At 40.2% G+C, this 14,577-nt stretch overlaps 1 protein-coding gene across 4 annotated transcripts in view; it reads left to right on the forward strand.

The window, feature by feature from the left end:
* Positions 1–14,577, forward strand: part of AIG1 (androgen induced 1) — a 328,654-nt gene that overhangs the window by 273,613 nt on the left and 40,464 nt on the right. For 2 of the 4 annotated variants that reach the window (XM_016956404.4, XM_009452118.5), the window contains one exon: positions 7,231–7,394. In XM_016956404.4, the coding sequence (XP_016811893.2) occupies positions 7,231–7,394 (164 nt within the window). Of the gene's footprint in view, positions 1–7,230; positions 7,395–8,026; positions 8,340–13,593; positions 14,260–14,577 lie in introns of those variants that run through there. The other 2 variants (XM_016956408.4, XM_054686368.2) reach the window with 2 other exon arrangements.

The raw sequence follows: 14,577 nt of genomic DNA on the forward strand, positions 1-14,577 counted from the left end.
TAGACACTGGTCTAAGTGTTCTTAAATCTTTCAGCTAATTTTCATTGCCAATGCTATTGTTCCTCTCCTAGCCACTACCATTTCTGATACAATTGGTTCAGCTCAATCTGATCTATTTCAGATTTATTTATTTTCAGAGACTTTCTATTTGCACACTAGGATGGAGTCTACAATTCTTACCATGGCTTAAAAATCAACCCATGGTTTTGCACCTGCCTGCTCCTTCTGCCCTCTCTTCCTTGATCACAACAAAAGTGTTCTCTTCTTGAACTTCTGGGAGCGTTCTCTTGTTCTCAGTTCTTTAGACATGCCTTTTTTTGGCTAGAAAGTTCTTTCCTCCCATCTTTACTCAATGAATTCTTATCCTTTCTATCACAGTTTAAATGCTACTTTATTCATTCATTCATTCTTCTAGTGTGTGACAGGCATTCTGATAAGTGCTGAGGATCCAAGGAGAGGTAAAAATAAACACAGTCCCTCACCCCACTGAACTTACGCTGTAGAGGGGGAGAAACATATTATTTAAATAAAGATATTCAAATTTAAGTATGAATAAAAGAGCTTTAAAAATGAACGAGAGCCCTAGTTCTATAAGAACTTATAAAAATCTGTCCCAATCTGATGGATCAGGGGAGACTTTCCCGGAGTAAGTGGTAATTGATCAATTGTACCAGTTGAGCTAATATAGAAAGGATACATATAACCTAATTATTCTAAGTGGTGGCTAACTAACAGTACAGGCAGAAAAAAGAATATGTGAAAACCCACATTGCAGGAGGGAACATGACATGATCAAGGAACCAAATGAAAGCCAGTGTGACAGGAATGCAAAGAGGAACAGGAGCAAGATATGGGATGGGGCCAAAGAGACAGAAGCCACTCTATGAAGAGCACTCTAGACTTTGTTGAAAGTTTGGGTCTCTAACAAAAAGTCAGTGGGAGGCCTTTGACATGTTGAAAGCAGGGATATGGTGTGTTCATACTTCTGGTTTGGAAAGATCACTCTGGCAGCAGTGAGGATGACATGGAAGGAGGAAAAAATAGATGTAGAGACAAATTAGAAACTATCATCATCCTCTAGACAGAAATGCTTCTAACACAAATTAAGATGCTGGTGATGCACATGGGAAAAATCAACATATTAGAGAGATGTAAGGGGTAACCTTGATAAGACAAGATAATGGATTGGACAATCACTACGCTCTTCCTTTCCAACTTGGGCCTGGCAGAATGGTTCTCACAAAGAAGGATGGCGAGACAAAAAGGGCCATTCTGCCATCAACAAGGTAGTGACCTCGTTGATGATACACCATCAACATTCACAAGCGCGTCCATGGAGTGGGCTTCAAGAAGTCTGCCCCTCAGGCACTCAAAGAGATCTGGAAATTTGCCACGAAGGAGATGGGAACTCCAGATGTGCACATTGATACCAGGCCCAACAAAACTGTCTGGGCCAAAGGAATAAGGAATGTCCCATACTGTAACCATGTGTGGTTGTCCAGAAAATACTCTGAGGATGAAGATTCACCAAATAAGCTCTATACTTCAGTTACCTATGTACCTGTTACCACTTTCAAAAATCTGCAGATAGTCAATGTGGGTGAGAACTAACTGCTGATTGTCAAATACATCAAATAATGTTATAAAATTGTAAAAAAAAAAGATAATGGATTAACTAAATGTGATGAAAGAGAGGGAAGTATCAAAGATAACTTGCAATGTTTGAGTTACAAAACTGAATGAATGATAGTACTATTTGCAGAAATAAGAAATACTGGAGGTTTGGGGAGAAAGAACATGATTTTGTCTTTAGATATATTGAGTTTGAGGTATCTTTAAGATGGGCAAAATGAGATGTCTTAAGAACAGTTTGATAAACTGCCTAGAATAGAGGAGAGATCTGGGTTAGGATATAAGTTTGTAAAATACCTGTGTATAAGTAGTGAACATGATGTCATAGCCATGAATGAACTCATCAACTGAGAATGCATAAGAGAAAACAGTTTGGAAACCAAGATTTAAGCAAATCCAAAAATTAGTGGTAGGGTAGTGAAGGGTGCACTGACAAAGGGAAGAGGAACAGCCAAGTGGTAGGAGGAAAACCAGGAGAAATTGATGTCAAAGAAACCAGTATCTTCTGGTCGAATAGCAAGAAGAGATGCCAGACTGCTGTGGGTGAAAGTGAGTACAATGTACAGATATGGCGTCAGTGAATCTGGACCACTTATTGGAGAAGTTTGCTTTTGAAGAGGAGAGACTTGAGTAGTACTTGTGAAATATTTGGAAACTTTTGGTTGTGCTTTAATGAAAGGCATCTGGACATATTAATCAGCTATGAAAAACATTGGTTTGAAAGAAAGTTAAATACACAAGAGAAAGAAAGACTAAAGGCAAGTGGGAGGTTTAAAAAAAGTTGGGGAATAATCCCTGTGTACCCATGGCACGCCTACACTTACCCTTTCTTAATTCTGACTACACTTGTAATTCTTAATTATCTGTATTTCTCATTACACTGTACTCCATGAGGACAGGAATTAGCTCTGCCTCATTTACTTTTTTTCATCGATGCATTATAGATGTACACAGTTTCAAGGTACATGTGTAATTTAATTCATTCATAGAAGCCATTTACTTTTTATCATTTGTGAGTAACAAAGCACTCAGATAGGAGGCATGAATAAATGTTATTTTTTTAATTGTACATAAACGTGAATACAATTGGAGGTACATTTAATAAATAGACCATCCAAAAATCTTATTATGCTAATATGTGCATATATATGTATGCACACATATCATGGTTATTGATTTCTTAAGCTAAAATTAAAATTGGTACCATGACCATAAGCATATGTTATTTGATCACTAAGACAAGGAGACCTTAGAAGGAGAAAAATTAAAAGTCAGCCAAGAACTAAGCACTCTCCAGATAGATGGGCAAGGCCACGAGTCATCTTTGTACAGAGAATTGAGCCCTGATAAAAATAAAGGAAACAAATGGTGAAAGCACAACTTGTTAAGACAAGTGGATGCATCATTCACACTGATCCAGGTGAAACCCCAAATAACAGGATTTCTTTATCTGAGATGGTTTGATGACCTAACAAGTTAAGAAAACAAAACCAAACCAAACAAGAAATGCTCAATTCCATTTTGGAGACAATATTGAATGCCTCATTTAGGGAAGCAAGTCCATGCAGCAAAAAAGAAATCAGATGTGCACTTCTTTCCCAGCTTTGCCAGTTTTATGATAAGTTCTTTAGTCTGATCTCAGTTTCTTTACCTGTTTAAAGAGAATAATCATACCTAATAGGGTGGTTGTACAAAGTAAAGGAGATTACATCTCATGTTTATAAGCACCACACTCAGAAGAGCTGTCTGCTTCTCTGCCTCGTAGGTTGCAAACCTGAGAATTTCACATTACATTGGCAGCTCTGACATAGTCTCATTTATACCCTATAAGCTCTGATTCATACAATAGTACGATGAGAATGCCATGCTATATCTAGAATTGCTGAGAAGACTAGATGACATTGTGTGCTGAAGGAACTTTGTGAAATACAAAGAACTACTTAAACAAGTAGTCAGCAGATGACAGCCGGTGTGCCAAATCCAGCCCACCACCTGGATTTTTGTTTGTTTGTTTGTTTTATGACTCAAAAGCTAAGAATGGTTTTCACATTTTTAAATAGTTGAAAAAATCAAAAGATGAATATTTCATGATGTGAAAATTACATCTAATTCAAATTTCAGTGTCTATAAATAAAGTTTTATTGGAACACATCCACACTCGTTTACATATTGTCTATGGCTGCTTTTGCACTACAATGGCGGAGTTGAGTAGTTGTGATCGAGACCATATGGGAATATTTACTATCTGGTTCTTTACAGAAAAGGTTTCCCTACTCCTGACTTAAATTAAATGTAGTGACAAAAAGCATAAAGATTTTAGAGATTTTTTTTGAGATTAAAAAAAGTTCATAAGTTATTGGCGAAGTGTCTGCCATATAGTAATGGCTCAATAAAGAGATGTTGCTGTTTATATTCCTTCATTAGATTATTAATTCAACAAATAGTTATTGAGTGCATACTCTGCCAGATACTGCTCCAAGAACCACAGAATACAGCAATGAACATAATTGGACAAAATTCCTTTGCTCATTGAATAGACAATAAACAGACAAATAAAAATAAGTAGAGTATATTATATGGCTGGGAGAAAAAATAAAGGATGAAAGAATAGAGAGTTTGAGGGTAGAGGTTGCAATTTTTAGATACAGTGGCCAGGGAAGACATCACTGGAAAGGTGACATTTGAGTGAAAACCCGAAGGACACAAGGGAGCCCAAGGGGATGCTGTGGGGGTGGTGAGGAGTATTGTTCTGGGCAGGGGAATAATACAAAAGCCTGGAGGCAGAGAGAGCTTAGAGTGTTCGAGGAACACCAAGGAGTTGATGGGCTGGAGTGGCGGGGAACGATGGGGAGAATAACAGGAGATTAAATCAGAAAAGTGCGGGGTAGGGCCTTGAAGAACCATCTAGGGACTCTGGCTTTTACTCTGAGTGGGAGAGGAAGCAAGTTTTGAGCAGAATAGTGGCATGGCCTGACTCACATTTAATCCAGATCCATCCGACTGCTCCAGTGCAAACACCCTGTAGCACAGACTGATTAAAATTTTATAAGTTGATTTGCAACATCAATTACAGCTTAATGGTATTAAATTGGGGGAATATTGCATATTCTCTCCATGGAAATTAATAAACCATTTGATGGGTACACAGCACCTTCCTTACATTATTTAAGACAATGTCAGAATGATGAAACTGCTTCTAATTTATGGACAAACAATATGATATCTCAGAATCCCACAGGGTAGTTCTAACCATTTAATTTCTGCTGATTCTCACAACTGCTTCAGCTTTTCTAACAGAATCTTTGGACTAACATGGCCTCTTTTTTTGATACAAATATTTTTGTTTGGACAGTGAATCAGACTGACCTGGACGGACCTAGAGAATGCCTCTTTGCTGTAAGATTATTCCTCAATCTTTCTTTCATACTACTTCCCTCTACCAAGGAACCTTTGTAGACATGTTTTTTTTCCCTAATTTCCACCACAGGAACATTTTTTATTGTGCTAAAATATACATAACGTAATATTTGTCATTTTAGCTATTTGCAAGTATACTATTTAATGTCCTTAAATGTATTTACAACATTGTGTAACCATCACCAGTATCTATACCCAAAATTTTCTCATCATCCCCCCACATAAACTCTGTTCCCGTTAAACAATAACTCCCTATTCTCCACTCCCCCGAGTCCCTGGTAACTGATAGATACCATGCTTTCTGTCTCTGTGAAATTGCCTATTCTAGGTACCTCATATAAGTGGAATCACATACAATATGTGACCTGTGTCTGGCTTATTTTGCTTAGCATAATGTTTTCAAGGTCCATCCATGTTGTAGCATGTATCAACATTTTACTCCTCTTTATGGCTGAGTAATATTCCATTGCATGCATATGCCACATTTGATTGTTTGTTCACCTACTGATGTGTTTCTGTATACATATATGTACATCTGTGTGTGTGTATATATGTGTGTGTGTGTGTGTATGTGTGTGTGTGTGTGTATCTGTGCTTTCTACATAAAAAGTGCAAAATTGTTTTACCACCAACCCCAGAATGAATTTTCACCTGCAAGAGGAGGGGGGATCTCACCCTCATTGATAATGTAGGTTCTCAGGTATAGATCCCCAGGTTTCCTGCCAAAAATGAGGTACATGTGTAGGTAATGTTTATTATTATTATTATTATTATTATTATTATCATTTTGAGACCAAGTCTCACTTTGTCGCCCAGGCTGGAGTGCAGTGGTGTGATCTCAGCTCACTGCAACCTCTGCCTCCCAGGGTCAAGTGATGCTTGTGCCTCAGCCTCCCGAGTAGCTGGGATTACAGGCGCGCACCACCACGCCCAGCTAATTTTGGTATTTTTAATAGAGATGGGGTTTCGCCATGTTGGCCAGGCTGGTCTTGAACTCCTGACCTCAGGTGACCCACCCTCCTCAGCCTCCGAAAGTGCTGAGATTACAGGTGTGAGCCACTGCACCCTGCCAGTAATATTTATATGTAGATAAACCACTTAGAGTGAAGCCAAGGATAAGAAAAATGACCTCAGAACACATAAGTATGAAAAGTCATCTTTATTCCCAATGCAATAGAGTTATCTGTATTTTATTTAGTCTTCACAATTGCCAACAGTTTATAAAGGAATGAACTCAAGAATGTTTGGAAAACAGCTGTAAGCAGTCATGTCAGGACCAAGCCAATGGAGCCGATATTCTAACTAAACTTTTGAAAGCAGTGGCAATTCATGATGTTACTATTCCCACTGAGTCAAAAATATTTCTGGAACACAAAGAGAATGATTAAGTAAGAATGTAAAATAGGAAAAAAAATGAAATCAATGTCACATCTGAAGATCAGAGGAGTGGGAAGCTGGTACCTGCTAGGGTATGCATGGTTGTGCCAGCATATGGCATGAGTGTTGGTGTCTAGTTGGAAGGCCATATGGCAAGGTATCTGGCACATACTCACCTAGGTCTTATTCTCCTGTGGTTGCCCAATGCCATATTGTCTCATTCTGTAAAGAAGAGATTTAAAAGATTGTTGAACAGCGTTAATAAAGTCAACCATTTCAAATACGTGACCAGATTGTTTAATAGTGTTAATAAAGTCAGCCATTTCAAATACCCTTCAAATATCATCAAAGACAAGTAGAGACTGAGAAACTGCCAGAGTATGAGACTGCGGAGATGTGAAGACTGAAGACCACATGGGGTCCTGGATTGGATCCTGGAACAGAGAAAGGACATTCACAGGAATACTGGGAAATTCTGAATAAAGCCTATAATTTAGTACTGTCATATCAATGTTAATTTTTTAATTTTAGTCAATTGTCCCAGGATTATACAAGATGTTAACATGAGGGGAAGCTGAGTGTGTTGTGCTTCTTCTGTGAGTCTAAAATTATTTCAGAATAAAAAGTAAATGAAAATAAACAACAACCAAGTTTCCAGTAGCTCCTGAGTATCAGAAGCGAACTTGAGACTGGCAAATGCTGAAGCATGGGGAGAGTGAGGGAGTGTATATTTGCATCATAGCAGCTTTGATGCCTGCCATAAGAGTGACTCCTGTCCTTGTCTCCTTTCCGATTCTTTTGCAGGGTGTGCTGGGTGCATCATGTAACTGGCATGTGGGTGTACCCTTTCCTGGAACACATTGGCCCAGGAGCCAGAATCATCTTCTTTGGGTCTACAACCATCTTAATGAACTTCCTGTACCTGCTGGGAGAAGTTCTGAACAACTATATCTGGGATACACAGAAAAGTAAGTATTGTCTGAGGGAACATAAAACAAGAGAATTACTGCCGGCAACAGTCTATGCAGAGACTGAGGGAAAATTCCACTGTAGCCTCTTCTTTTAGCCTTCACACAGGATCTCCTATAAAGAGCTCCATTTTTAAAACTACAATATGAATTTAAGAGCTGCTGACAGTTACCTGAAAGGTTTACTAGTCACTTGGTCTTGTTAGCTAGTAAAACCTCCAAATCTAAAGAGGAAAGAGGCATGTCTATAAAATTTTATAGGGAAAAATGTAGTGTTAGCAAAAAATATATATTAGGGAAATTTGTCCTCATTAACAACACAATGCTGCCTTAGTTAGCTAAAGGGACCTCAAATTAAACAGATACATTATTAAATGTAACCAATCTCCTTTAAAGTCACCCAGATCTCCACTTTCTATGTGGGTGCAGTCACCTGGGAGAGGTCTCACTACCATTCTGCTAGAGCTCTATCTAAGCAGTGTGCGATGCTCCGGCCACCTTGACTCACCAGTGGCTGTCACGGAAAATCTGAAAGTGGCAAAGAGCTACAAGCAGTAAAAGATAATATTTCGTGGCTGGAAAAACTCTTTTAACCTGTGATTTGATTTCTCTTTTGTTTCCATTTATGGCAGAGCCTCCATCTTGGCAAGGCACGTAATCTTATCCAAGCTGTGCAAAACCTGTCCAAAGTGTATGTACAATAACATAAAAATTGAAAGGTGGAAAAAGCGCCAGCACAGACATGTAGTGATTGAGTCCTGCATGAAAATACATCCAAAGGCAAGATGGTTTGGAGATTTTAGGAAGCCCTGGCTCTTTCCTCTGACACAATCACAGCATTCTAGACATCCCCAGTAAATGGACTCTGTGACACAGACATTGAGCACCCTGCTTTGTGCCAGACACCCTGCCAGGAGCTCAGTGGAATCAGACAAATAAAGCACAGTGAGTGCATGGTTACTGTGCATGGTTACTGAATCAGACTTTTGTGTGTGTGGATCCTCCAAGATTGTATGTGTCAGGGTATTAGCCAATGTTAAATGGCGCAGAGGAATTTGAGGGTTTCTTTTCTCATCAGCTTTTGATTTTAATCAATGTTCTATTAGAAAAAGTATCAACATTTTTAATTCTGTTCAGGCCACAGCTTGGGGAACAAGACACTAATCTTTTAATAATGTTCCACCTGTTCAGTGGAAATAGTGATCTTTCTCCATTAATTTACAGAAGTATTTAGTTACTTGACAAAAATATTTTGAGAACAAAATATAAACCTTTCTCAGCTTCTTGGGAGAAAAGCTGTATTTAAACTTAAACGAATGTGTCCAATATATGTTATTCAGGAAGTACTTAAGTACCTGCTTACAGTTGACTTGATTGATTTGACAGTCATTTGGCCACAGTTCTACTACTTCTATGAGAGGATGACCTGAAAACCACTAGAGAGAAATATCCACTCTACATTAATAGAATACTGCTTTTTAGCAGCTTTGAATGAGGAGTTAAAAATGAATAATGAAATTAAGGTTTTTTGAATGATTTGTTTAATTTATGCCATTCTTTTAAGTAACATAAGATTGACTAACTTTTTTAAAAAATTCATTTTAGATATGAAAATTAAGTTTATGTACCTAGGACCATCTAGTTAGTTCCACAAAGACAGATGTTTTGTGCCAAGTAAGTATCATCCTCATTTACAAGAGGGGTCACAAACTGCTGGCCTCCCCCAACTTCTACCTATCAAGTTCTGTTAGGCCTACATCGTGGAATTTTTGTTTTTGAATCAGTATTTTAAAATTGGGTGATTTCGGCTGGGTGCAGTGGCTCATGCCTGTAATCCCGGCACTTTGGGAGACTGAGGCAGGTGGATCACGAGGTCAAGAGATGGAGACCATCCTGGCCAACATGGTGAAATCCCATCTCTACTAAAAATACAAAAATTAGCCAGGCATGGTGGCGTGTGCCTGTAGTCCCAGGTACTTGGGAGGCTGAGGCAGGAGAACTGCTTGAACCCAGGAGGCAGAGGTTGCAGTGAGCTGAGATCGTGCCACTGCACCCCAGCCTGGCAACAGAACAAGACTCCATCTCAAAAAAAAAAAAAAAAAAAAGGAGATTTCACATGAAGGCCAGATTTTCAGCTTCTTAGGAAATATTTTAAGATCTGGAAACACAGAGCCCACTGTTCTATTCTGGTGACAATGGTTTAGAATAGAGTATCAGTTATCCCTTGGCTGGGCACGGTGGCTTACACCTGTAATCTTAGAACTTTGGGAGGCTAAGGTGGGCAGATCACTTGAGCCCAGGAGTTCAAGACCAGTCTGGCCAACATTGCGAAACTCCATCTCTACTAAACATACAAAAATGAGCCGGGCGTACACGCCTGTAATCTCAGCTACTTGGGAGGCTAAGGCACGAGAATCGCTTCAACCTGGAGGCAGAGGTTGCAGTGAGCCAAGATTGTGCCACCACACTCCATCCTGAGCCACAGAGTGAAACTCTCAGAAAAAAAAAAAAAACAGAAAGAAAAGAAAAAAGAATTGAGTATCAGTTATCCGCTTTAGATGACTAACTTTCCCTCGTTCTCACCTGGCCACTTTACTCAGTCACATTAGCTGCCTGATTCTGTTAGCTGTTGAGTCAAAAACTACTCACTAAAAGCAGTGTGTTAGGATGAATTGAGGACATGGGAGTACAGTACTACAATCCTGATTATTTCACATCAGTTACTATACAATCCCCCAAGAAGAAGGAGGATTGCATTGGAGCCACCCTCCTTTTTCCATAATGGTTTTTAATAGCTCAATTCTGTCTACTTGGGTAACTTACGTTAGCTACAACTTCAAGATAAAAATCACATTATTGCAGAATCTTACTGCTGAAAGAGAGATTGGAAATCATCGAAACTGACCCTTTCCTGTCACCAAAAGTAACTGAGGCCCCAAAATCTTAAGTGACCCTCCAGAACAGGTGATGGCAGAGCCAGTGCCTTCTAACTGATGTTCAGTCCAGTCTCCAAATTTCCCCTTTGTATAAGGATACCAGTTGTATTTGATTAGGGCCCACCCTGATGACCTCATTTGTAAATACTTATCTCCAAGTAAAGTCACATTCTGACTTTAAAACCACATCCTGGGGGTTAGGATTTCAGCATATGAATTTGGAAGTGGGGGACAGAGTTCAGCTCATAATACTTCGCTCTCTCCCCACCAGAATACATGTCCTTCACCCAATGAAAATATTCCATCCCAACAACCTCAAACGTCTTTCAAACATCAACTCTCAAGTCCAAAATCTCATCTTAAATATCATAAAATTGGGTATGCATGACACTCAGGGTATGAGTCATCCTGAAGCAAAATTGTTCTCTAGCTGTGTGTGAACCTGGGAAACCAGACAAAAAGTTATCTGCTTCCAAAACAGAATGGTGGGACAGGCATAGAATATACATTCCCATTCCGTAAGGGAGAAGTTGCAGGGGGAAAAAAAAAGAAAGAATCATGGTTCCCAAGCAAGTCTGAAGCTAGCGGGGGAAATTCCATTCCATTTTAAGGCTTGAAAATAATCCTCTTTGGCTAGATGTTCTGTCCTCAGGGCTCACAGGGGAGGGGATGCATAGCCCTGCCTTCCAGGCACAGGGTCACAGGAGCCCCACCCCCACAGCCCTGGGCAATAGTTCCACCCTCTACAACCAAGGAGGAGCCAGTCGCTGAACCATCTTTGAAGCCATTGGTCCTTCATTTCACCCTGTCTCTGTCCCTTTCAGTCCATGCTGTCAATGTTTCTGCTGGTATAAAATTCTCAAAAACCTTATTGGCCTCTCATGCAAGTCATGGGGGTCCAAGCAGTCAGACAAGAGGGCACTCCGCGGATCTTTTTCAGATAACCACCTCTCTATTTCTGGCATCTACTGTGGAGGTTGATTGGATCCGTGAGTCACGTACCTAATTTCATTAGCACATGGCTGTCCAGCCACACCCTTGGCATTCTCTCCCAATCTGAGGTACTGAGAGTTAAGCACTTCGATGTAGTAGTTTGGCGGTGTGGAGCGGGGGGGGGCGGGCCACAATTCACAGCTGAAATATTTCTTTACTTAAGCTAAGACTTTGTCCCAATTTTGGTATATCTGACCAGTCTTACTAAAGCTACATTTTGTAAGACCAGAAATGAGTCTTTTCAAAACCAAAAGGTTGGTGTGAGGACAGAGAAAGTAGGCAAGCGGGGAGACAAGAGACGTCTATGTGTGCAGAAACCTGCACCTCTTCTCCTCTAGCTACCCGTGCAGGTCATTTCCGCCCAGGCCCATCCAGGTCTAGCGATGTCCCAGCACTGCCCCCTGGTGGAGCCCTCCACCGGCCTGCAGGAAGGGCATGTGACTGACTCCCTCAGCGCCCTGCAGTCTTGTCCCCTCTGGTCCCAAAAGTGTATCCTGCCTCCGCTTTGCGATAGGTTTCTTCCTGCCCTTTGCCTGGAAATTTTATCTCTGGTTCTTGCAAACATTATTTACAGCTGTCTAATTTTTTCTGTCTACCTCACAGCTGCCAAACTAAAGTAGGTGGGAAGCCATTTTCCCTCTCTAGGTCAATGAATACCCCGCCCCGTTCTCCACCCGTGCTTTTGAAGATTCCAGCACTGCTGCCAAGTCAACCCATCTGCAGGAGAACGCTTTGGAAAAAACAGACTTTAAAAAGAAAAGCAAACTGCTCTTAGCCCCTGATAGCTTCTCCACAGGAGAGGGAATATGGACAGAGCTGAGGTTCAAGACACATGTGCTGTTTGAGCTGAATCTGTGCTGTTTTCTTCTTTCCGTGGTTACCCAACAACGAAGGCGTGTTGTACCTTCTTGCCTTCAAACCTGTTCCTCCTCCCGTCAGATGTCCTTACTCCTCAATTTGAAGTTTTCCTTCATAGGATTTCTGAGAAGGCCTTTGGAAAAAGTGCTCCAGATCTCTGCCAGTTCCTTAGCCATGAAAACCAAACATAAAAGATCATCTGGGGACATTCGTTCAGAGCACGTTACCCACATTCCACCACCACTACTCTGACAGCACAAAACATATACCAGGAGCTGGGGTTATGTGGTGGGGAAGTCCTTCCTATTGTAAGCCCTAACATTATGACCCTCTGGGGTTAAATTTTATAATTTTCATATTGTGGAGTCCCATATTTTGTTCTACTGCTTTCCACTAGTCCAGGCTTCTGAGGTCTTCTCTGTGTTCATTGCTTATTAATTTTATTCAGCAAAGATTAATTGAGCTCCTGCAATGAGACACACACACTATGTTAGGTGCTGGGGAACAAAATAGGGAAGGGCCCTACCCTCAGAAAGCTTGCAATTTATGAAAGAATACTAACAAAACCGGCAAAGTGGTATTTTAAGTTATTTTGTTTCATTTTTGCTATTGAAACAAAGAAACTGAGAATTTGGTATGATTCAAAAAATGTTTAGGTACAAGAAAAAGAAAAAAGCAAGAAGCACTTGCCAGATTTAACTATAATTCCTAAAAATGATGAACATTTTCATCTTCAGGAACATGAAACATCATCGACTATTCTCTACAGACAATAGGCAAAGGTTCTTACTGGTCCAGTACATACAAGTCCTTCAGGAAGAAAAACATGATTCTACCAGGATTGGGTTGAATAGAGAGAGAATTGCAGTTTAAGATTCATGAGTATGGAAATAAACAGCTCTTATGGCTAATAAACTCTCTATGAACTTTAAAAAGAAAACAAGAAAAAAAAAAAGCATGGCTTTTTAAAATCCAAAGTCCTTGCCTTAGGAAGAGACAGGACTAAAGTAAAAATAAATGAAGTCTGTTTGAAACTCATGAGTTGCACACCTCATGTTGCCAGAAGCTGGTTTAAAAAGCAGTCTAGCTGGGATTTCCATGCAAACTCAGCAAGTCATGAATCAACTTGAGCCTTGTCTCCCAGAGGCCATAGGAGCTGGGTGTGTCCCAGAGATGCTGTGTCCTGATTCTGTGGAAAGGGTGGGGAAGAGAGGTCACTGAGGATGTTTCTGGAGAAAGTTGTGCATGGCTTTCCTTCTTAGCTAGGAGGGAATAGGGGGTGTGTCAGGAGGGTGAATGGGAGAAGTGAGGGCAGATGAGTGGATGTGTGAGTAGTGTTAGCAAGCCAGATTAAACAAACTGCTTGTGGTTTAATCTGATGCTCAAATAAAACACTTTGCCTGTATTTCTAGGTATGGAAGAAGAGAAAGAAAAGCCTAAATTGGAATGAGATCCAAGTCTAAACGCAAGAGCTAGATTGAGCCGCCATTGAAGACTCCTTCCCCTCGGGCATTGGCAGTGGGGGAGAAAAGGCTTCAAAGGAACTTGGTGGCATCAGCACCCCCCTCCCCCAATGAGGACACCTTTTATATATAAATATGTATAAACATAGAATACAGTTGTTTCCAAAAGAACTCACCCTTACTGTGTGTTAAAGAATTCTTCCCAAAGTCATTACTGATAATAACATTTTTTCCTTTTCTAGTTTTAAAACCAGAATTGGACCTTGGATTTTTATTTTGGCAATTGTAACTCCATCTAATCAAGAAAGAATAAAAGTTTATTGCACTTCTTTTTGAGAACTATGTTAAAGTCAAAGGGGCAGATATAGAGTAAGGCTTTTGTGTATTTAATCCTAAAGGTGGCTGTAATCATGAACCTAGTCCACCATGGGGACCTGAGAGGGAAAGGGACAGATGTTTCTCATTGCATAATGTCACAGTTGCCTCAAATGAGCACCATTTGTAATAATGATGTCAATTTCATGAAAAGCCTGAGTGTATTGCATCTCTTGATTTAATCATGTGAAACTTTTCCTAGATGCAAATGCTGACTAATAAAGACAAAGCCACCCTGAACCTGACGTCTGCATTGTGCATCTCAAAATCCTAACAGCATTAGTATCTCCTTTTCATTTTTATTACCTGTTGAAAATGGGTTTACTGAACCTGGTTCTTTCCTATAATTTTTGGATTTTAAAAAATGTGAATCTTTTTGATAACTCCAAAACAAATTTTTTTTTCTTTTTTTCCAGATGGAGTCTCACTCTGTCGCCCAGGCTGGAGTACAGTGGCGTGATCTCGGCTCACGGCAAGCTCCGCTTCCCAGGTTCACGCCATTCTCCTGCCTTCTCAGCCTCCCGAGTAGCTGGGACTAGAGGCGCCTGCCACACGCCC

Source organism: Pan troglodytes, chromosome 5, assembly GCF_028858775.2.
Source record: "Pan troglodytes isolate AG18354 chromosome 5, NHGRI_mPanTro3-v2.0_pri, whole genome shotgun sequence".
NCBI lineage: Eukaryota > Metazoa > Chordata > Mammalia > Primates > Hominidae > Pan > Pan troglodytes.